Source organism: Empidonax traillii, unplaced genomic scaffold, assembly GCF_003031625.1.
Source record: "Empidonax traillii isolate 1590-97213 ecotype Southwest subspecies unplaced genomic scaffold, ASM303162v1 scaffold604:size387904, whole genome shotgun sequence".
Classification (NCBI taxonomy): domain Eukaryota; kingdom Metazoa; phylum Chordata; class Aves; order Passeriformes; family Tyrannidae; genus Empidonax; species Empidonax traillii.
The window spans coordinates 243,556-266,634 of NW_020955797.1; the positions used below are offsets into that span (position 1 = coordinate 243,556).

The 23,079-nt window shown below is 37.6% G+C and overlaps 1 protein-coding gene across 2 annotated transcripts in view; it reads right to left on the minus strand.

The window, feature by feature from the left end:
- Window positions 1-1,096: 1,096 nt before the first annotated feature.
- The window catches only part of PUDP (pseudouridine 5'-phosphatase), a 65,243-nt gene continuing 43,260 nt past the window's right edge, over window positions 1,097-23,079 (minus strand). For both annotated transcript variants that reach the window (XM_027898563.1, XM_027898562.1), the window contains exon 4: window positions 1,097-1,490. In XM_027898563.1, the coding sequence (XP_027754364.1) occupies window positions 1,314-1,490 (177 nt within the window). In that variant the 3' untranslated portion in view covers window positions 1,097-1,313. The remainder of the gene's footprint in view (window positions 1,491-23,079) is intronic.

The following is a 23,079-nucleotide window of genomic DNA, read 5'->3' on the forward strand; positions in this document are numbered from 1 at the left end:
AATATTTTTGTGAGGAAGATTGAAATTCTCTGATTTGACATACTCCAAGTTTCTTGTTTTTATGGCGTTCAATATCTTATCAAGATTTGGGAATACCTTCTGGATACTCATTAGGTTTTTAAATGTTGAATACAATAATTCATTTTATAAAACTGTTATAAGCCCTACATACTACAGCTTCCTTTAGACAAAGTAAAAGACATTGCTTCTACCATGTCACACATGTAGTGGTGAATTCCAGCAAAACCTGTCCACATGTCTAGCATTTTCTAAAGAGACACCTGTCCTTGTACTGACAAGATGCCAGAAAGAGACAGAATTTATGTTGACAACATAAATTCTTATAGAAATTATGGTAGCCAGGGAAATAAATTTTAAGCATTTATTGAAGCCAAATCTTCAAGTTCTGCATTTTAAAATAGATAGCAATATTCTCTGTAGAGAAATTGTCAAAAAAAAATTTTAAAAAAGCAGGTAAGAATGGAAAAGTAAGGATAGTCTACACAAAGCTATTTGGATACAAAGGAGTTAAGGCCACAGAGTTGAAGCACAGAGACAAGAAGCATTAATTTCACAAGAATGAAATGTAAGGCTACGTGGCAGCATGCAAAATAATCAGAAGGAAATGAAAGGAACAAGATGCAAAGCATTTTGGTTAACTTCTAAGATCATATAACCTTGTAAAGCTCCTAGCCAGCTATCACCATGTCAGAAAGGATAATGAGAGAATTATAGAATAACGGAGGTTTTAAGTCATCTCATTCAATCTCCAAGAAGAAAACATAATAAAAAACACAGAAAGCACAACAAAATCCCTGCAAAGAAGTGGGGAAAAAATAAAAAGACAACACAATAGAAGGGGAATAGATGGGCAAGTACAGGATGAGGAAATGCTGATAGCAATAACTATCAAAAACAATGTAATGGGATAAAAGCCAATCCAGAACAGATTTCTGGTTAAGATCTAAACAGTAAGTCATTCAAGTGGAAACAGAACCAGAAGTTTCCAATGCAATTACAATAAATTGTCTAAATAGTTTCATAATATTCCCAGAAAGCATTATGATGTGCAGAGAACAAGACTGGACTCACTTTGCAGGGAGATGCTGCTTTAATTTAGCATTTATCAAGAGGACAAATCATAAACAGTCCAGACAATTTTCCAAAGGTACGGTGCAGAATACTTGATGTTAATGGGATTTTTGTGTTCTAATTTTGACGAAGAGAGTAAAAGATGGAAAACAATCACAAAACAAAAGTAAAATTTCATTTCACTTATAATCAATCTCCAGTCAAGTGCATGTTCATAGGCATTAATCATATGCTGGTAAACCGAACAGTTCTGGTTTGAAATCTTCCATGGACTTCAGCAGCAGTGTTGCTTCCTTTTTAAGATCTGGTGCTAAATTTTCATCTGGAATCATAACCACTTGCATTCCTGCTGCCAGGGCTCCTTTGACTCCAAGTGGTGCATCTTCAAACACAAGACACTGAGGAGCAGAGAAGTCAGGGGAAAAAAAAAAATGTTACTATTAACTTTAAATAGTTTGTTTTAAAAGAGAGAATGATTCCAAATGGAACTTAGTAGGAAAACTGAATTCCATTATTAGCTTAGCCACTCCTAATCAGAACAAGGGCAAACCTTTCAGTTCAAACATCTGCATGGTAATTTACCTTTAATTGATTTCAATTCAAAAAACATCAACAGACATATTTAAGTCCCAGAAACTTGTTATCCAGATGTTCCTAAGTGCTATGTTTTTTATAGGGATGGGTTTAATCAGAAGCTTAAAGTGAAGTTAAGCAAGTGCTTAAATACCTTTTCAAGCAGGCAATTTAACTTTTCCAAACCAACTTTATGACCTGCAATATGGCAAAAGCAGTGCTTTCACTTACAGGTGTGGCATTTCCTACATATACAAGATGGGGAAGATCACTACCTAGGTCAATAGTAGGACTTTGGATGAGTGGAGAGTAAGAGAGAAATCACTTATCAGAAGGATGCTGTCAAACTCATACTCTATTTGCTTAATTCTTCAAAAGCAATGATGAGAAAGAAAATCAGCAATTAGATTGCAAGGTTAGATTCAGAGAAGAGACAGTTTAGTTAGGCAGAAGTTCCATGCCTTACAACAGTCACAATCATTCAAGATTGCAGTTTGGATGCGAAGTTGTTAAAAATAATAATACATTATTTATGTGGATTTTGTAATTTAAATTCAGAATATGGAAAAATAAATATATAAGATAAATATATAAAAATCACATGTTCTGAAATTTTATATAATAAAAGATAATGCTTCTGGAGTTCATTCCAGAATTTATATAATGAAGCGTCTCTTTCTGCCATTATATAGTGTTCACTTCAAATTTTTGGTTATGGACAATCCAAAGCAGCTTTTGGCATCCAACAATCAGAAAAATTATGACCTATACTGACACATGGTCTCTGCAATTCATACTGCATTTATTATCAATATTATTAGCACTGCTACTGCTACTAATGCCAAAATCACTGCCACAAGTAATTTCAGTAATTGAAAACAGGTGTTGGGATGGTTAGGGCAATTTTCCCCAAATCTAGTAATCATAAGGCAGTACAACTCTGCCTTACCACAGAGAAGAGGGGACTGAGGGGAGACCTCATAGCACTCTACATCTTCCTCACATGAGGAAATGCTGGCACTGATCTCTTCTCTGTGGTGACCAGTGACAGAACCCGAGGGAATGGCTTGAAGTTTTGTCAGGGGAAGTTTAGGTTGGATATTAGAAAAAGGTTCTTCATCCAGAGGGTGGTTGGGCACTGGAACAGGCTCTCCAGGGAAGTGGTCATGGCACCAAGCCTGACAACATTTGGACAGTGCTCTCAGGAACATTATGTGACTCCTGGGGCTGCAGAAAATAAGGGATGCATAATGTTTGTCTGTTCTGGCTGTTCTCTAAGAGAATCAAGTTGCAACTTGCAAAAATTTCATTATGTTCAAAGAAAACATTTTTACCAGATGTATTAAATGTTTGCCCTATATATATTCATCTATCAGAGGCTGTGGAAGAGGAAAAATGAACGAAGAACCCTTTCCTTTGATTTCTTTTCTTTTTAAAATATTGATTCTTATCTTTCAACATGTCAGCAATGACTTGGGGTCTGTCAAGAGAAAAGTAAGAGGTGCTTTCTACCTTGCATGTAATACAGTAAAATTTAATTAATGATTTTTAGTGAGCCAAAGGAACCACACCAATGTCTTTTGCGCTCATTTCCTTCATAAAGTCACTGCATTCCAGTTTGAACAATGTGGTATTTTCAAATGTAAGTCATTATCAAATGTATAATGTAGGTCATTATCATTATTACTAACTGCAAATATGTAACCAGCTGATCCTGGAAAGTTTGATGCAATTGCTTTTAGAAAGAAAGCATGGTTCTGCCTATAGGTTTTGTTCTTAACAACACCTTAGTTCATGACCTTAAGCACTCTGACGGCAGTAAATGAAACTCTGACAGGCTGAGCTTTTTGAAGAGTAAGCTTAAATGTTGCACAGAAGAGCATTATCAAGACTGTTCTGAAACCTTTTCTGATCTACCCAAACAAGGGAATGTACTTCACTGCTCTGTCTTGAAAGACCTAATTGACTTCCATGATGTCACTAAGCTTACTGCAGGAGAGGAGGCGATGATTATGGAAGGCAATATGTATAATGAAAAGCTTAACTAATTCCCTGGAACTAGAAACAATTAAAACTCTTAATTACCAAAGAAGCCAGGCAAGCGACCCATAATTACAGTGGCTTGAATGTTACAGGAAATAAGTGTATTAGGTCTTCCTGGAGTCTTTCTTGCTACTGACACTTATTGTAAGTAGCACAGCAGCATTTTTAATGGATAACGAAAGGTTTACAGAAGTTCACACACAAAATGGATTTATTAATACATAGAGATGTTATAAACTCTTCACTGTCCTGGCCCACCCACACACTAAATTTAGAGACATGTAAGCAGCCAAGTTCTTTCCCATTTTGCATAAGTATTGCAACATCAGCATCACTCCAACTGAGAGACAGATGAGATTTATACAGACTTCAGCTGAGATTCTGGCTGCTTCTCTGCATTATTGCCAAAACTTTTGTCACTGATCAATACTACTGCTATGAGATCTCTCAAAGGTCATACCAATATAGGACAGTTCTCACTTTGAAATGAACTAAATGCTTAAAAAAGTAAAGTAGTAAAGTATATTAATTTATATTTCACTCTATCAATCTAGAAAAAAGAAAAATTAATCACTTAACCAAAGGAAGAAATAATAAGATCACTGCAGCATCTCATTACCTCATTTTCCTGCATGAAATTTAAGAACATGAGGAAAGAGTTTTAGTTAGGTTCTTGGTATGTACAGCAGGCCCTCTCTAATCTATATACTGCAAATGTTTAGATGGAATATTTGTGTTACTAACATGGATATCCATAAGTGTTATTGCTCTAAATGATAGCCAAGAAGCCTGGAAGGATAAAACATTAAAATCAGTTTTGAAATTAAGATTTTGGAAAACCTGTGAAGATAACATATATATGCATAGGAAGTGCTTATCGAACAAATATCCTTTACCCCATATGACAGCATTATATCAGCTCTAAAACAGAATGAAGGATGAAATAATATGACGATAAATAAAGATGCCATAATTTAGACAGACAGAACTCGTCCCCAAATTAAACACTACCATCTATTTCTCTATAAAGAAAGAATGAAGAGAAATTTTTTATCACCTGTCCTCAAATGACACAGAAACATTTGGTATCATAATGTGAGATGTTTAAGGCTTCTTATGGATTGCATATTATACTCTGTAACTTCTTTATTTATCATTGATCTTTTTCCTCTTCATGATGAAACCAACAGCTCAAAAGCATGATGAGTTATTTGTAAAATTTGCACTCTAGAAACATTTGGTAACCTTATACATTACTTTAATTATACATGCACAGTGTAGTCTTCTATAAGGACTAAATCAAATTCCATAATATCACTAAAAAAGTCCCAAAACAGGCTGCAAAAAGAAATTCACCAAGTACAGCCAATCACATGGATTTCAGAATGATACTGCTAATTTCTGTGAACCAGAAGGTGCTCAGGACTTTCATTCCTACAAAGAATTTGTTGACTTTTCACAGCCAAAAGTATTTTTACTTTTCTCTTTGTGACAAACTAGCCCATACTCTGTTGTCAAAATTCAAAACTATTATCTAAGAAATAAATTATCAGTCTGAAAGATACTACCACAGCAGTCATGGTTTGTGTTTTGTTCAACAGCTTTTATCTCTTTTCCCTTGCTCAATTTTTTTCAGATTTTCAAAATAATTCATTACTGACCAACTGTGTTAGTGGTGTTAGTGACCCAGAAATTTTCAAGAACGATAATATAATTCAGAATACTACACAGACCCAACTATATCCCACAGAAAATGTTGAGATGCTGAAAAGCTGCTGTTTGTCATTTATGAGAGGTAGTGGAAATTCACAAAAAGAGAGAGGAAACGTGACCCATTTACCACTAGAGTTACTTAAACGTTATTGAATAAATCCACTTTAGGTGGCTGCAATATTTTCAGTTTTGGTCTCCTACTGTGTTAATTCTCTGATGAATTAACAAAAATTAAATAACTTGATTAATGTTTCTCTCTTAATCTTTGGACTTACATTCCTTTCAGAAATAGTTGGGAAAAGTCTCAATAATGAATACAATAATGAATTACACTTAATTTTGTTTTAAGGACATGTGCCAATTTGACTAGCCAGGGATAACAAAATCATATTAAATATGCTGTCAAGAAAGTCATGCAGCTTACAGACCTATAACTTAGTTCCATTAAAGAAAATGAGGAGTAAGCCAAGATGTTTTTAAATGCTATAACAAAAGAACAAACAAGCTAGAAACTTAAAATCAAACGAATTAAGCACCAGTGTATCCAGAATACTAACTACCAGCCACCATTCTTTATGAGTTAACGATTCATATTAAGAACTGTTTGGAAATTATATGCACATATGCTTTTTAATTCAGATTTTTAATAACCAGCTTCTTGGGGTATGTTGCAGATCAATATAAGAATCAAATTATTTACTATAAAACTTATAAAACAAAATAATTAGCATAATTTTAAAAAAAAGGAAGTTTGTTACATTTGCACATAATTAGATCACTCTGCATTTCTAGCTCTTGCATAAATGCCACTTTACATTTCAGCCCACACCAGTAGCTCCCCTCTCACAAACCAGTTCACAGAACATTATCTTAAGGAAGGCCAGAAGGAGGAAAATGGTTTTGATGGGGAAGAAGGAGGAGAAATTTCTAATTTCTTGCTTGTTTTCAAGACTCAATCAAGTGAAAGAAAGTGCCTCTGTGAGTGACGGTCAGCCCCAGACACAGCGGCTCTGTGAGGCAGGGAGAAGGTCACATTTACATGCGGGGTTACTCTGATCATTCCGGATGGCTGGAGCACTCTTTTCACAGAGCACTATGTGTTTAGAGGACAGCACACTGGGAACTTTGTATGGCAACTTGTGTTACAGGCCTCAAGAAATTCCCAGGCGTTTCTGAAACAGTGTCCAATTATCCCAGCATCAGAAATCTAACTCAATCAACTGCAGCTTGGATTAGCCATAGAAGGGTATTGTTCTTTTACGGAGAACACAAGGCAAATACTCAAGATGTTCTCTACTGAGGCTACTCATACTGCATAACGTGCTGGGGGTTTATGCCAGTTATCTCTAAAAGTGGCCTAAAAAGGAATTCTGTGCAATGAAATAGTTAATTTGTTTTGTTTCCCTTCCACACAGAAGCACCTTTACCAAAGCCAGACTTCCTTGACATGTAATACACAACACGTTCTAGCAATGCACCTTGCATTCAGAGCTCAGAACCACAGGACGATATACACTAACAGGGATCTCTGGAGGCCATTTGGAAACACCCCTATCCAATGCTGGTCCAGCCAAAGAAGACTGCTTAAGTACTTCATCAGGTGAGCTCTGAGTGTCTTGAAATATGCAGATTCCACATACCTCCTAGGCAACCTGTTCCCATATTTCACCACCTCTATGATGAAAATGGTTTTCTGAGAATCTAGGAGGAGTTCTTTGTGTTCCCGCTTGTGCCTGTGTCCTACTGCATGATCACTCTTCACCTTGCAGAAGAGGCTGGCCCCATCTCCTGAGCAAACACATCAGAGATATGAACTAGGTACAATCCAAAGGAGGAACTGTTTAGATGCACCCAAATTCTTAGTCTCAAACTGAAACTGGAAGTAGGTACCGTAAGTATTTCCTGAATAAAAGCAATGAACTTTTTCCTCAGGGAATGTCTGCAAACAAGCAGGTGCAATGCAGCAGGCAGGTATCCGGCCTGTTTGTTTTGTGTAACTGGACACCACCACTTGCCTATAGTTGACTCAGCTGGTGTTGCAGAAGACACCTGATTCTCACAGAGCAATCTAATTTTTTTCAATCTATTTTGGCAATAATTTGGTTTTGCTCTACACTGTCTCCTTGACAAGTGTTATTTTCCCACACAGAAAGATCAGCCAGCATACTGAAATTTATCTTAATCTGATCGAAACATCATTTAATCATTATATAATCTTTGACAGAAGTGTTAATAACAACCCACATATACTTCAGACATAAAGTCATGTCCTAATTTCTTTAGTAAAGAAAGAAAGGATGAGAAGAGGCATTCACCTTTAAACAGGTTTTCACTGGGAGTGCAAGAATATCACAGAAAATGGATTTTTTTTGTTGTTTTTTGTTTGTTTGTTTGTTTGTTTTTTTATATTCAGTACAAGCTTCTCACTGAACTGTACACAACACAGTTTCACCTGTCGGGAGTGACTTGGTGAGATGTAGCTGTGTTACTCTTTAACTCTTCATGACCAGGAAGAAAGAGGCTTTCTTTCAAAATTCAAAAGTGAAAGTTTTCATAGAGAATATTTAAGATTATTTGCATAAAATTCCAAGCACGAAGCTAGAAACTAGTACCTTGAAGTACAACAAGAAAACCACTACCAAAATTCTAATAATAATTTTTTACATTTTTCAACTACAGAAAACAAATACTTATATTAAAAATGGCAATTCTCCTCGCTATAGATTGTCTAAGAAGAAAGTGGACAACAATGTACAAAACTAAGCTGGAAAAAATACTAACTCCTAAAGTTAAGGCAGTAAAATCCTTTTAGGCAGTATTTGAATCATAGGGGTTCATCCCTTCAAACTACAATCTTATCCTTGGCATGCTGAAAGCTGACTGTATGTGTAAAACCACAGAATGTCTGTGCGTAGTTTGCAGAACCTGCTCTTTCAACACAAGCCCACCTGTGAAGATGGTATTATGTCACAATTCCATAAATTTTTGCAACAGAAATCTAAAAATATCACATCTGAAATGAAATGCTACATTTACATCGATAATCAGATCTATTCAAGTAACTGCCCTCATGATTTAAAAAGATGATTTCTCAGTCTCTTAGCAAAGCTCCTTTGACTGTGCAAGCAAACAGAGCTCAGAACTCAAAACTTCTTACATAATTTTCTCTAGCTGAGAAAACATTTCTGCATGCTAAACAAACTATTTTTAAACGATGTGAAATCTATCACCAAAAGTAAAAGCATTAATAATAAAAACCATATTCTTACATATACTATGTATAATATACCTCTTTTGAACTAATTATTATGAGAAATAATTAAATCAAGGAACAACAGTCTCTTAACTCTGAATGAGGAATTAAGTTTTAAGTGTATAGCAAGTTCTACTAGATCAATACAATTATTATTGTATAAAAAAATTAAGAATAAGAGGAAAGTTTTTAAAAAAAGTAATATATATATTTTTTAGGAGTTCAGTAGAGAAATTGTCTTTTTCACAACAATTTTTAGCTTGTTTTTATCAGCTTGTTTTGTTTATTTTAGGGAAGCACTAATTATATTGGTATTTCAACCCATGAAAACAGCAAGATGGAAAGCCAGTGAATATCAAGCAGCTTTATGTGAATCAATCATTAAAACAGACTGCTCCTCTAGAAAATTTATTTCAACTATAAACTCCTAGCCCAAATATTTGTATAAATAAGAAAGTTATTACCCTCTTAACATTCACATGTAGAAAGTTATTTAAGTGGCAATCTCCTGTTGCAATATATTACAATATGCTTCTGTCACAATTTCCCTAATACTATCATCTAGCTATTTAACGTACCATATAGAAACACTTTTTTAAACCCATTGATGACCCAGAGTTATCAAGGTGTGCATATTTTTCTATTAGGCCAGCTATGCTAGGTAAAAGAATGCTAGAAGTCACTCCAACCAAAGGCTCTCAGTTCCTACTTTGACTCAGGCATGCCTACAGGAAGAGTATGCCCTTATTTTCTGTGAAAGAAATAAGGGGTGTAAGATATAAACAATTTCTTCAGAGTAAACAATGAACAAAAATTAAAAAAAACCCCATGCTTATTTAACTCTGCATATGTAGGCATGCAGATAAATACATGGTGTATCTATAGTCTCTATACAGATAGTCTCTCTCTTCTGTGGCTTAAGGTTTATTCAATTTAAGATATATATGAGATTAGTAACTAACATAGTAACATTAATTTGGGAATACCAGCCATAGTATCAGCAACTACTTACTATGCTTGTCACACAACTTCTGCCATGAGTAACTTCTGGGTTTTTCAAAGAAAAAAGTATCTGGGTCCTCAGCAGCATTTCTTAATATAATTTTAATTTTAAAAACCCCACCCATTCTGTATATTTCAATCAGAACTAATGTTCAGATGTCAACAGGGTATAAAGATGACAGATGGCAGACTAATTTAAAAGGAAAACTACCACCTATTTGCCTGTAAAATGACCTCTCATGGGTAAAGTCCTCAAAACACTGCACGGGGCTGTATCCTTAAGTGAAAACTACTTGTTCATCCATCACAGTAATGATTTAATATTAAAAGTAAAAATCACCACTTAACAAATTTACTGATCTGAAGTATCCTGTGTTTGCTGACCTTCAACAGTTTGAGTGAGTCTTTGGAAAACGGGTGATGGTTGATTTCCACTGATTTCCCACATTCAGTGTCCACTTCTCTGAGACTGTTGGAACCGACTCTAAAGCTTGCTGCCACATTATTGTGCTTTGTAATAGATTACAGATGACCGCACATAATATACAAACACACATAGAAAATACGCCAATGTTACACAAATATTGTATGGACTCCCAGAATCACACAATCCCAGGATGACTGAGGTTGGAGGCCACTTCTGGAGGTCACCTGGCTCAACTCCCTGCTAGGGCAGGGACACCTACAGCCCAGGACAAGATCTAGACAATGTTTGACTATCTCCAAGGTGAGAGACTCCACAACATCTCTGAGCAATCTGCAAGAGTGCTTGGTCACCCTCACAGTAAAAAAGTGTTTCCTGATACTCAGAGGGAACTTTTGTCTTTCAGTTTGGGTCCATTGTCTCTGGTTCTGTCATTGGGCACCACTGGAAAGTGCCCGGTTCTGTTTGCTTTCCATCCCTTCAGGTATTTACATACATTAATGTTTCTCCAAGGTAAATAGTCCCAGCTCGCTTTGCCCATCTCTTACAAGAGATGCTGCAGGCCCTTAATTATCTCTGTGTCCCTTTGCTGGACCCCCTCCATTAGATCAATATGTCTCTTGTGCTGGAGAACCCAGAACTGGACACAGCATTTTCCAGGTAGGGCCTCACCAGTGCTGAGCAGAGTGGCAGGACCAACTCCCTTGATCTGATGGCAACACTCCTCCTTATCAGCCACCTTTGCTGCAATGGCACATTGTTGGCTCATGCTCAACTTGGTGTCCACCAGCTGCTGTAATTACCTGTTTTCTGAGCAAAGGAAATCAATTTTCTTTTCTTTCCGGTTCAAAAGTGTGCAGCCACGGTCACTGGTGCAGGCAGATGGTACTGTAATGAAACTTCTAAATTTAAAGGTCTGAAGGATGAATGTGCAAAACATATTGCTAAGTGACCATTAGAAAACCTATGATGAGAATATAAAACACTCCATTAGGAAGTGTCTCAGTCACCCCAATACTGACATAAACACATTTCTTCACAGTTACGTCAAAGACAAATTGCCTTCTCTACAAATGCTTGCAGTCAAATTACAGAGAAGCACCTGAATGAGAGTTAATATGGTTATAACACATACTTATTTGGAGAACAAAACTAAGTTGTCCTTGCCTAAGCACAGTCTACCCTTTTTTTCTTCCTTTAAAAAACAAGTTATGTGTATATATTTTAGTAAGACTACCATGGCATACTGGAAAGACTGATTTCACATAGCTCTAAGCATCACAACACATGACCTGAAAGAAACCAGCTCTAATAGAGAAACACAATCAGTTAAGAAATAGATGCCAAGGTATTGCCAAGAATCTGGATAAATTGACAAGCAGCTGAGTGCTATGAGCAGCATTTTGCTGATAACTTGGAAGCTTCAGCGCCCAGACAGTGTATAAGGATTCCCTAGGGAAACCAGACTGCAGCAGGTGTGTCAAGGTGACAAAGTATCACTGCCACACAATCCTTTGAATGATATGTTCTGGCTACCAGGTAAAATATGCTGTGACTACAAAAAATAAAGGAGAACAGGCTGTCAGATGAAGAAGCAAAAGAGAATTTCAAACCCCGTGATTTACCACATGGGAAATACCTCAGGTGATTTTTTTTCTCCCATTTTTTTTGTTATATTTTTTAGACATTGTAGTGCATTCTGTTATATTTCAAGTCTTTGCTAATTGAATACAACTGCTTCTAGTGAGATACATGTAGGATTCATTATTAAATAAATATAAATCAAATAGCAAACATGTCTAAAGACTGAGGACTGAAAATCTCATCCACACATAAAGATTGTCTTGGGGATTTATATTCTGGGTCTGCAAATCTGAGGCTAAAAGCAGCTGTTTCATAGTCTTCAAAGGTTTGTAAATTCTAGTCTTAGCAAGGAGAACAGTGTGAGAGCAGGCACTAAAACTTCTCTTTTTTCCATTGACCGCCCATTTGCAGAAAAAACATTTCAATACTTTTAAAGCCATAGAAAACAGTCTCACCACAGACAACGGAAGTAGCATTTTAACAGGTAGTTCCACAGAATACCAAGGGTTAAAACCAGAAAGATACAATTACTCTGTCTAGAACTACTGTTACTATATGGTTAACTAGATAAAGTTTTAACTTTGTTACCAAAAGAAACTGGAAGGAAATCTTACAAAATCAAGTGACCATTGTCGTTTTGAGTTTGTTCAGAGAGATAACTAGCATCTTGCACCTTTGTGGAGAGCAAAGGTGTTGCTCATGACACCCAAAATGCTTCTCTGAATCAGATGTTCTTGTGCCTAGCAGTGGTAGCGCTGCAGGCTGCCAGCCAAGGTTCTCTACTCCATGTTTTCCTATTTTCCTTTCAACTAAAAAAGTTTTTCTCCCTGCTTTGGGTGCCTTCCTAACTAGCCTCATTGAAGAAAAGGAACACAGCTTAGGTAGACAGATCTTAATAAGAATCTTTCCTCACAAATATTCTGTGGTTATGAAATAGCATATTACTACTAAGCCCAAAGAGCATGTATGGAACACAGCAGTTAAAATTGCCAAGTTCCTACAGAGAGGGATCTGTACATTTTCATATCTAGAAATACACATATGTATGCACACACACAGTGTACATGATAAAACTGCTCCTTTTCACACACAGGAAGGAACACAACGGGAGCAGCAAGGACAGGTGGGGGAGCTGCTCCCAGACCCACCACCACAGCCTACTAGAAGCTCATGTCCGTAATGCTTGATGGGGCAGGAGGACCCCCAGCAGACCTGTGAGGGCAGTGGAGGCCCTGGCTCAGCCACCTTTGGTGCCACAAGGCCAGACCCACACAGACATGCCAGGAGGAAAGGCTCCATGGGTCAGGGCACACCATGGGAATGTGGGGCAGAAGGGGCTGGTGGGGTGTGAGGAGGGGCCATCTATTTCTGTGCCTGGCCATTCCTACACTAGTCTGCACAGCCTGTCCTGTCTCCTTTAATTAAACTCCTTTTCTGATGGTTTTCCTAGGCAAGGGCTTACTACTGTGCATGCACACGTGCATGGAGGTCTCAGTGTCAGTCCTGCTGTTGGGATCAGGGGACCCACATGCCCACAGTGCAGCACCTGCAGTGAGGGTGGGTGTGCAAGTGAGACTGTGAGGGCTAGCAAAGAGCACGCTGGACTAGCTGGTAAGCAGATGAAGTGTTCTGGAAGCTAGGCATGTCCTCATGGGCAAGAGCACAGGCAGCACTGGCTCTGGGAACAACAGGGTAGGCACAGGGTAGCCTTGGCCAGCTGCTGCACAGATCATGGCATCTGAGGCTGTCCATGGGACCTGTCTGTATTTGCACCGTGTGGGTGTGGATAAGAGGAGGGATATGAAGGGAGAAGGATCTGCACCAAGGGGTAGAGTGGGGCTATGATCTTGGGGGCTCAATTCCAGGTGCCAGCAACTGGGGAGAACAGAATCCAAGGCCAACTGAGTACCTAAATCCAGCAGCTGAAAGGATTCTCACTGCAGGTTGAATATAGGGTAGATTTGTCTTGCAAGTCTGAGCATGAAAGTGACATAACAGATGAAGCCACAAGATCAACAGAGGTGTAGGTTTGAAAACACAGATTTAAGCTCTTTAATATTCATATTTTAAAATTCATTTTCATACTTATTGACACTTGCAAAAGCCAATAGAAGGTTTGGCCCTTTATTGTCTGCACGACGAACATGCGTACTTACTGAAGAACCACAGAATTTTTAACATTTTAACATTTGCCAATTGAGGTGATTTTGGTTTATGATTTCCACACCAAAAATAAAGAAACAAACAGACAAAAACCACCCAAAAAAGGCCAAAATAACAAACCATGTGGAAGACACAGAGATAAAGGCTTTGCAAATAAAATGAGAGCCATGATCAACTGAAATAGTATTGAACCCTTTGCTGTATTTATAAAGAAATGCAAAAGGGTGGTTAGTTTGTTTGGTTTTGCCAGGCAACACAAGCTTTTAATATCTCTAGTCATTCAGACCTTTGACTGAGATTTATTAACCTGTCAAACAAGAGCAATTTTACAACATCTACAACTGCAGTTCGTTTCAGAACATTTATTGCTCTGTAAACAGAAAATCCAAATTCTCCTTAAACAATCTGTCCCTTTTCTTCCTCTTGAAGCAAGAAGGAAGGCATGGAAATAAGAGAAATTTTAAGTGAGCAAGAAAGAAGTATTTATGAAATTATTTACACAAATATATAAAAAGCATAAAGCCAGAAATTAAAACAAACTTTTACAGTGACTATCTCAACTGAAAAATAAATATTTGGTGCCAGTAACTTACACCAAACAAAATCAAATAGGGGTACAGAAATGAGAAACAGTTTTAATTGAAGGGGGTTATAATACTGGGATAGAGCCTCATCTAGCAGTCTGCAGAGGGGAGGCAGCCACAGCTTCGTGCCCCTGGTCCAAATAGTAGCAAGGCTGAGCACATATCCCCCAGCAGGCACATGCACACAAACCCATACACAAATATATGTATCTATGTCTATATACACATGGCTAGCCACACAGATCAATACTGTTATACTCAGCATTCCCATGGACCCAGGGTTGTTCAGCTGCCTGTTCACTAGTGCTCACACACTTGCTATCACTTGGTCATCCACTGGCACTGGATTTCACCCAGTTACCAGCACCCAGACCCTTGCTCCCTCCAGCCACTGGCACCACAGACACATGGGCCTCTGCCTGGGGTGTGGCCCCAGTTGCTGGCCACATACACACACACAGACCCACAGAACAGATGCCCTTCAGCCAGGAAAAGAGTTAGAAGTGGAATTTGGCATTATAGGACACACTGCACTGGTAAGGAGTTGGGCATGGCCAGCCAAATGTGTCTTACACATCCAGCATTTTTTAACCTCTTTATCACTCTGTTTCCCCATAATAAATCCTGATCAAACCACAAATTCTCTTTCTCTGCATCCCATACTGCGTGCCATGCCTTTGGCAGCATCTCCCCTCAGTCCAAAATGGGATCCAACGTTGATTCACTTTGATGGGTCTCATGGCTGGATTATTGACCCTGTCCTCCCAGGACAGCACTGGGAGGGTGTCCCTCCCTCTGGGTCCTTAATCTGGGCTTCTGTCTGCTTTCTGGACTCTGTGTTGCCCTGGCCTTATGGAGATGGGCCTCTGATGGGATGATGGTTTCTATGGTAGGTGTGGAAGCAGTCAGGCAGGGTGTGATTTGGGATCCTCCACCCGCCATCACCTCTCTCATCTCTTCCATGGGTTGCAGGCAAGGTTTTATCACACAACCCAACATCTGCATCCTGTAGTGGATCTTCCTTAAAATCTATCCAATTCTATGCAAGTTTATGCATCACATGCTGCTTGATTCCTAACATGCAAGACCAGGAATCCAAGTAGTTTCTTTCACAGGTCTTTATAACTAGAGCCTGACATGCCATACACCATGCTAAATATAGAATCAATAGAAGGAAAAGCAATGCTCAAATCAGACATCCTATTTTTCTTTCTTCTTGATGCTGCTATTATTCCAATGTTCAGTCTGATCCTAAAGCAATACACCACAGCATGTCACAAGCATTATTATGTCTTCATACTGCCGAGTAACTGAAATCCTTTTATTAAAATACAGCATTCTGTGATGGATTTCTTCATCCTTGGACTGACATTGAGCCTGAAGCTCTTACTAGTAATCACTTCACACAAAGCCAAATCACATACTCAACTCAGACAAAGAAGCTAAGGACTCAATTCACAGATTTTTTAAAATGGTGTGAAAGCTGATGAGACTGAATTGTTCCTGCAAAGAATATTTGCATTTCAGAATTTCTAAGAGAAACTACACTGAAGGCCTTTTCTCAATAATTGACTTATGGAACGTTTAATTCACCCTTCATTAATGCTGAATTATTAAAAAAAAATCAGAGAAGCAAGAAAGTTACTTTACTAAATATTAATCATCTTAAAGAAAATTAAGACTGTCATTTACCAACATCACAGCTGTAAAGAGGAGCTGTAAATAGGGAGATATCAGTAAAACAGTCTTCCACCAGCCTACTCAAAGTCAACAATCATCTTTCAAGCATACTTGCTCTTCAACTGATTGCTAAGATAAGAAGAAAAAAAATATCAAGTGACAGGAGAATGGGACAGCAATAAATTGTCCAAACACTTTAGAATTACAAGTTAATGCAATACTAGAAGATGAAACTCTGACATCAGTGTTTCTAAAGAAAACCTCTTTACTTTGAGAGACATGCCAAAGAGCACATTTGCAGCTGACTCCTTTCCACTATCTTCGTGAGATTTTAAATATAGACATGTAGCATCCTATATGTTCAAAGAGTTTCTGCTATAATGTTAGCCCTGTCACATCATCTACCAATCCTCTTGAGACAGAATGCTTAGCCTCAAAAAAAGTAAATGCTTTTACTATTTCAGTATATAGATCATTAACTTATCTGCTGTTTCCTCACTCTTCATCTATACTCCCTAAAAATGCTTGAGAAAGCCATAAGGAAAAATGGACCACTGCACACTATTAACTCTTTATAATTTATAATAAAGCTATATAGATTACTTAATGCAGTTACAAATTTAAGTTTTCATTTTCACCTTCAAGGCCCTATATTATCTTACCCACAATTACTGCATGTCTTGCTTTTATTTCCTTCTACTCCCTAGACATCTTCTATCCTTTGACTTAATTGCATTCTTTATCTCTTTCTCCCACTTTCAGCTGTATGTCTTATATCATGCTGACCTCTGTGCCTTGTACAACCTCCATGCCTACATTCTTCATCCCTCTTCAGCAGTATCTTTAAAAATACCCTCTTTCAGGAATCATTGGTACATGCTCTTCTTCCTTCTCTTCTTATTGCTGAGCTATTAACTGAAATTTGTCTTGCTTAAATCGCTTTTGCTTCTTGCTGGACCAGGGCAGCAGGGAACACAGCTGGAAGCTAATGCAGAGCTGGCTGATTTACTTTTTAATTCTATCAGGAATGACCTCTGTTAACTCTTTAACTCTGAGGAAAACCGAGGGACAATATTTGCTTGTAATCTAAAATAGGAACTTGGAATCTTGTCTAAAAAGCCACAATGCTCATTAAATAAATGCCAATCAGTGTGTATGCAGTGATTACTTTCTACAAGCTATGTCTGTACTCCTTACAGTCTTAGATGTTTATATATATTTCATAGTGCTCCCACCAGTTGTCCAGAGCAGGCACCAGGCCTATGATCCAGCACACATTAATATGATGCTTTTTAACTCCTCTTGGCTTAATGTGTACTTAAATATAAATATGATGACCACACTAAGCAGCAATGGCACACAAACATAAGGGATCTCAGGAATATTCTCAGGTTTAGGAATCGTCACAGTATGGTAGAGTCATAACATTATTCCTGACTTCTAGAACACCTGACTGCAGGAGTTCCACCTTGCAAACTTCAAACACCTACTCTAAACAACATAACTATTCACGGAAGTCATCCTATGATCATATGACTAGTTACTACTATAATTACAAACATTTTTTGCTGAAATTTAAGAAAAAAAAAAACAAACCTCTATGAAAATTTTTGGCCTGGAAAGTTAAAAACTCACAACTGAAATCAGTCTTCAAATGATATATCATCGCTAATCTTAAAACTGCAAATGCAGTCTACCTAAGATACATGATAATTCTTTGTAAAATGAAAGGTTCTGTTGTAATTCTTTTGGGATAACTGCATTATTGAAAGTGAAATGCAGTAGGATAAGTTACATACCATTATGCTTTTTACCCATGGCACATTTTTGAATCAGTAATATTTTGAGTCTGTAACAGTTTTGAAGTTCAGGACAATAGGCTTCAACCTCTAATGTCTCCAGTCTGAGCTACAGGATGCAATAATATGTTCTGTATACAGCAACTGAATCACTGTGACCAGGTATCTGTTCAGGAGAAAGAGGACAATTTCCTGATGGAGGAAAACATGTTCTGTTACAGAGATAACTTCAGCAGTGGGTGAAATCTCATCAACTAGTCTTTGCTAGTCAGCAAGACCTTGAAGCCTTGAAGTAACTGAACTATAAACTGAAGGAGTTACTAATAACAAAACCATTTCCATTACTGTGCCAGTAATTAAGAAAACAGTTGCAGATGTATTTTAAAATAATTCTAGTTCTATTCAGGGAAATATAGACTACTAATCCATATATCTCTATGCTTGGCAAAATCTGCTAATGACACAAAATTATGTAGGTCATCTGGGATCACATCTCTAAGAACTTTGGTAGTCTGCTGGGTAGTTAAGTGTCAAGTGAAATAAAATGGTCAAGAAATGTAGGAAGTACACATTATCTAGAAAAAAATAAATGACATCTACATTTTCTAACATTCAGTTTAAGTACTGGACATCGCTGCAGACAGCTCAGTGAAAACTCAGAGCTTGGGTGGGTATATTGTTTATATTCACAGATATATATATATATATATATAAAGTGGTTTCATCTGGAATGTTCTAGAACATTACACTATTCACTATATGTCACAGACATTACTCTATGTTAACACGTTCTTGGTAGGAAGGGTCTGAAGAAATGCAATCAGAACGCTTATGAGGAGAAAAAACCCCAAAACCAACCACACCACCATCCCCTCCAGCCCCCACAAAAAATCCCAAACACAACTCTTTCAGATGGTGAGGTTCTGAACAGACTCTTTTAGAGTTTTATTTATAGAGCAGAAAATAAAACAGGGATGTGACAATCAGTACTTAAAACACTGAGTGGCAGATCAATTACTTCTTATCTTCCTCACTCCTAACATATAAAAAGCTGACACTGGAACATATGCAAAAGATTTACAGAATTCATTATCCCAGGCACACGTCAGTATTAAGAAAACCCACAAATACTGTGAAAGGGTTACTATAGCTTTGTTCGGTTTTGTTTTTGTACAAAAGAGCCTTTGACGACTTGATATGGGAGCAACTGAATTTAAGTGGATAAACAAACCTCCTCTAGCTAAAAGGCGATTATTAAGCCTCTGGTATTAGCTGTCATCAGAGATGGTACTGAATAAGATGGACACTGAATCTGAGCACGAACAGCAATTCCCTTATTCAGTATCAGTTAGACAAACATGAAAAGCTTTTTTTTTATGGAATAGGAGGGTAGCATTTCTACCACAGCTTGGAATTGTATTCTACTTTAAATCAGAATCACTTTAGTCTTAATGAAGCTTAACTTGAATAATTTCCTTCTTGGCTTTGAATCACGCTATTATTCTAAGATTAAAAGATGGTGGAATGGAAATGTTAAGCATACTTTTCTAGCAGATAAGTCTTCATGTCTTCAGCTCTTATATATACTTCAAGGTCTTCTATTTTCCTAACACCTACCACAATAATAACAAGTAAAAAAAAAAGTCTCCAACATTGCTTTATGGAGTACACTTTGTAATCATCTTATAAGTCCATTTATTTTGTGACCCAGCAATCACTCTGAGCAAAATGCTTTGCCCTGATAGTTTATAAATAATTTGCCAGTGTTAACTGATTGTTTTGTATGTAGGTTTTCTGCAATCGTGCCAAAAAGACAGAGTCTTAAAAATTCTTTTATCACACAACAGATTAAGCAGAACCCTACCAAGTATACTGGGTCTCTGAAAACTACCTACAACCACACCTCCAAGAAAACCAAGTAACTTAAACAAATAAACAAAAAACTGGAAAAAAAAAGAAGCAAAAATGAACTCACCCTCCCCTAGCCATAGTGCATTAAAACAAGACATATTTGACTTTAGTCTTTCAAAGGTTTCCAGAGGTCTCCTCATGACAATAATTTACAAAGAAGCAACCAAAAAATGCTACCAATAATGCAATTTCTTGTTTCAGTCTTCATTCTTTGTCCTGAAACTGTTGGAAAGCATTGCTACAAGAAGCTCTGGGGTAATTACAAAGGTAACTTCACATACAGAGAGGATCAGTGCAGTAGATCTTATTGAAAGAGGATTTATTCCTACTTACTATAACCCAAAAGACATTAAAAACATTTTTGTGAAAATTCTTGTTAATTAAAATCTAATTATTCAATGACTGCTGTTTGGCATCTCCAAGAAAACGCTCAAGGTCTTGAAAGAAAGAAGAGATAACTCAGTGAAAAATTTATCATAAAATAAGGATTTTCCCCTCTTTTTCCTACTTACCATGCATAATTAATATGTGATAATATCCATAATGAGTTCCCTAAAACAATTAGCAACGCATCTCCAGTGACCTCCTAATCTGAATATAATGCTTTTTGAATTTAGAGGTGTACTAGTCTCTTTGTGCTTACACACTCACCTCACGTAGAAGCAAAGAAGGCTGCAGAGCATAATTTATTATTCTGCATCACATTTCATCAAGTCCCTTAGCAGCTACTTGATACATTATCAAGACAAATGCAAGGAAAAAAAAAATTATTCCTGCCTCTCCACCCCCCAAAGTAGGGTACCCCAAAGACTAAGTACCAATTATAATCCTTCCTTCCTCTTCCAATCAGATACATTAAGTGAAAGCAAACCTTGACCAGGTTACTTTTTGCACAGAATTTCAATGACTTTTTTCATCTCCTTAAGACAAATACATCCATAAATAAACATGCACTGCAGCAACAAGGGCAACGTCTGGAACACTTAAAAGCTAAATTACTTTCAAGCCATCCAACATCTAATTTTTCTTCCACAAATATATAATAAAGACTACCAGCATGATGGGGGTAGGGGGAGGGGGAATAGTATGTTGAGAGGGTGGGTGTGTGCTTGTGTGTCCACACGTGCCTCAGGAGGAGAGGGAGGAAGAAAATCAATTATGAAATTATAAAAATCATAAAAAATTATGAACTGAGAGCATGATAATTGAAAAAACCCCCGACAACAAACAATCTCCTTCCTTTAATTATCTTGTAAATATAAAATAGTGGCCTATTATGGATTTATGGAAAAGATCCCTGTGTATAGTAGTGTAGAGGACCAGGTATAAACATGTTTCGTCTCTAGCATTCTGAGTATTGCTGCAGGAAAGGTGATGGAAGGAGAAGATCCCATGGAGGTAGGGCAGTGCTGTTCTGAGCCAACTTCCTGCTCCTCATCGAGACTACTGCTCAGTTACCACCCTCAGCTTACTTCCTGGAGAAGGGCTGGCGGAGCACACCTGAACAAAACACACAAGTAGTCTAAGTTACATAAGAGGCATGCACCACTTTAACTATAAAAGGGAGCAAATTAGGCCCCCTCTCTCTTTTTTTCTTTTATCTGGCTCTCCTCTTTCTCTTTTTTCTCCTTTTTTCCTCTTTTGTCTATTTTGTCTCGCAACCCCAGCTTTGCACCATCCACGAGGCAGCATCAGTGTAGGATCTGAGGTGATATTCTTTGGTTTTTTCCCTTGTTTGCTTGAGCAAAACACGGCTGTCATATTCTACCCTATACTCTGCACAAGTTAGCTGTGGGAGGGGGAAGCTTGTGGAGGTCTTTGTGGCTTTTGAGCCAGGACGTTTGGCTTTTGCTTGTGCCTTGTGAGCCAGCAACTTTTCAGGAGTATTTTGTGTCAGCTGTGAAGTGTACTGTAGAAAAGTAAGGGCTTGTTAGCTGACACTTTTTGTGGAAATGTATTGTAAGAATTTAAGGGAGTGTTATACAATACATTTTGAGTCTCAGTATTAATGGCTGCTGCAGTTAAGAAGAATGTATCATACAAATACGAGTTCCCTGACACATGGTCTGGTAACCAACGTCACACCATCTGCCAGTGGGTCATGACAGGTATATCTTCAGAAGTCCTGGATTGTGAGATTTGGTGAAATATCTCATGATCTTTTCTCTACAGCCATGTCTGTTACACTTACGAAGCTGGAAGGTAAGCTTCGTAATCACAGACCTCATCATCCAGCCTGGGAGACACAAGTAAAGGTTACAGGCTTAGAGTGTGTAGAAGCTGAGGAAGGTGCAGGATTCAGCCAACAGGCTATTCAGAAGTATATCACATTAAAAGTACATTCCACTAGAGTGCTGAGCTCTTTGCATCCCGAGGTGTGAAGCTTCTAGCAGTATTTCAAGATGGAGTTTTAACACATAAACCCACATTGTTCTATACCTACTTACTTTAAATTGCTTAAAACACAATTTAAAAGTATGGTTTATTAATAATTTATTCCTTTAATTTTTTCCAGTGTCTGTCTGAAATCAATAGCTTCTCCAGCAGGAATGGAAACCCATAGGAAAAAGTTAATGCTGTTTATTATTTTGCAGTGCCCCCATAGTAGCAGGAATTCAAGAACTAGGTCAGCAACATATACTAAATACTCAAAACACATCTAGAAATAAGTCTTCAGTCACACTGCAGAGGAAGAAAAGTTTTATGAATACAGGATGAAGTTCTAGTCAAGAACCTTCCTGAGCGAACAGCTGATGCATCGTGCAGTGCCAAGGACAATGCCCAAGGAAACCTGAATACTGAATTTCTCAGGTTGAAAAGTGCTCAAAAAGATGTTTTCCCCAATTTTTTGAGGAAGAATTCCACAAAGTGGACAAGACAAGGACAAAGCTCTCTTCTGATCTTCTTTAAAAAGAAAACAGAACTTCCACATTGCTGTTATGTTTTCTGTGAAGAATTTTTCTTGGCATTTTTAAAATGCACTGGAATTACTTTTCCAATTATGCTTTACAAAAGACTAACTGCAAGATATGTTTAGATCCTGGTAAAAAGACACAAGCTGTTGAGACTGGGCAATTTTGGATGAATACATGAAAGCAAAAAACTAATTTCTCAGAAAAGCTATAAAATCAGAAAAAGGGAGGTTCCTACTGAACTTGGCACCTTATCTTAGTTAAAAGGCAGAAAAGTGGAAACATTCTGTTCTCAAGCCAGTAGATATACCCTTTCAGATTTCAGTTGCTATCCACTTTCAACACT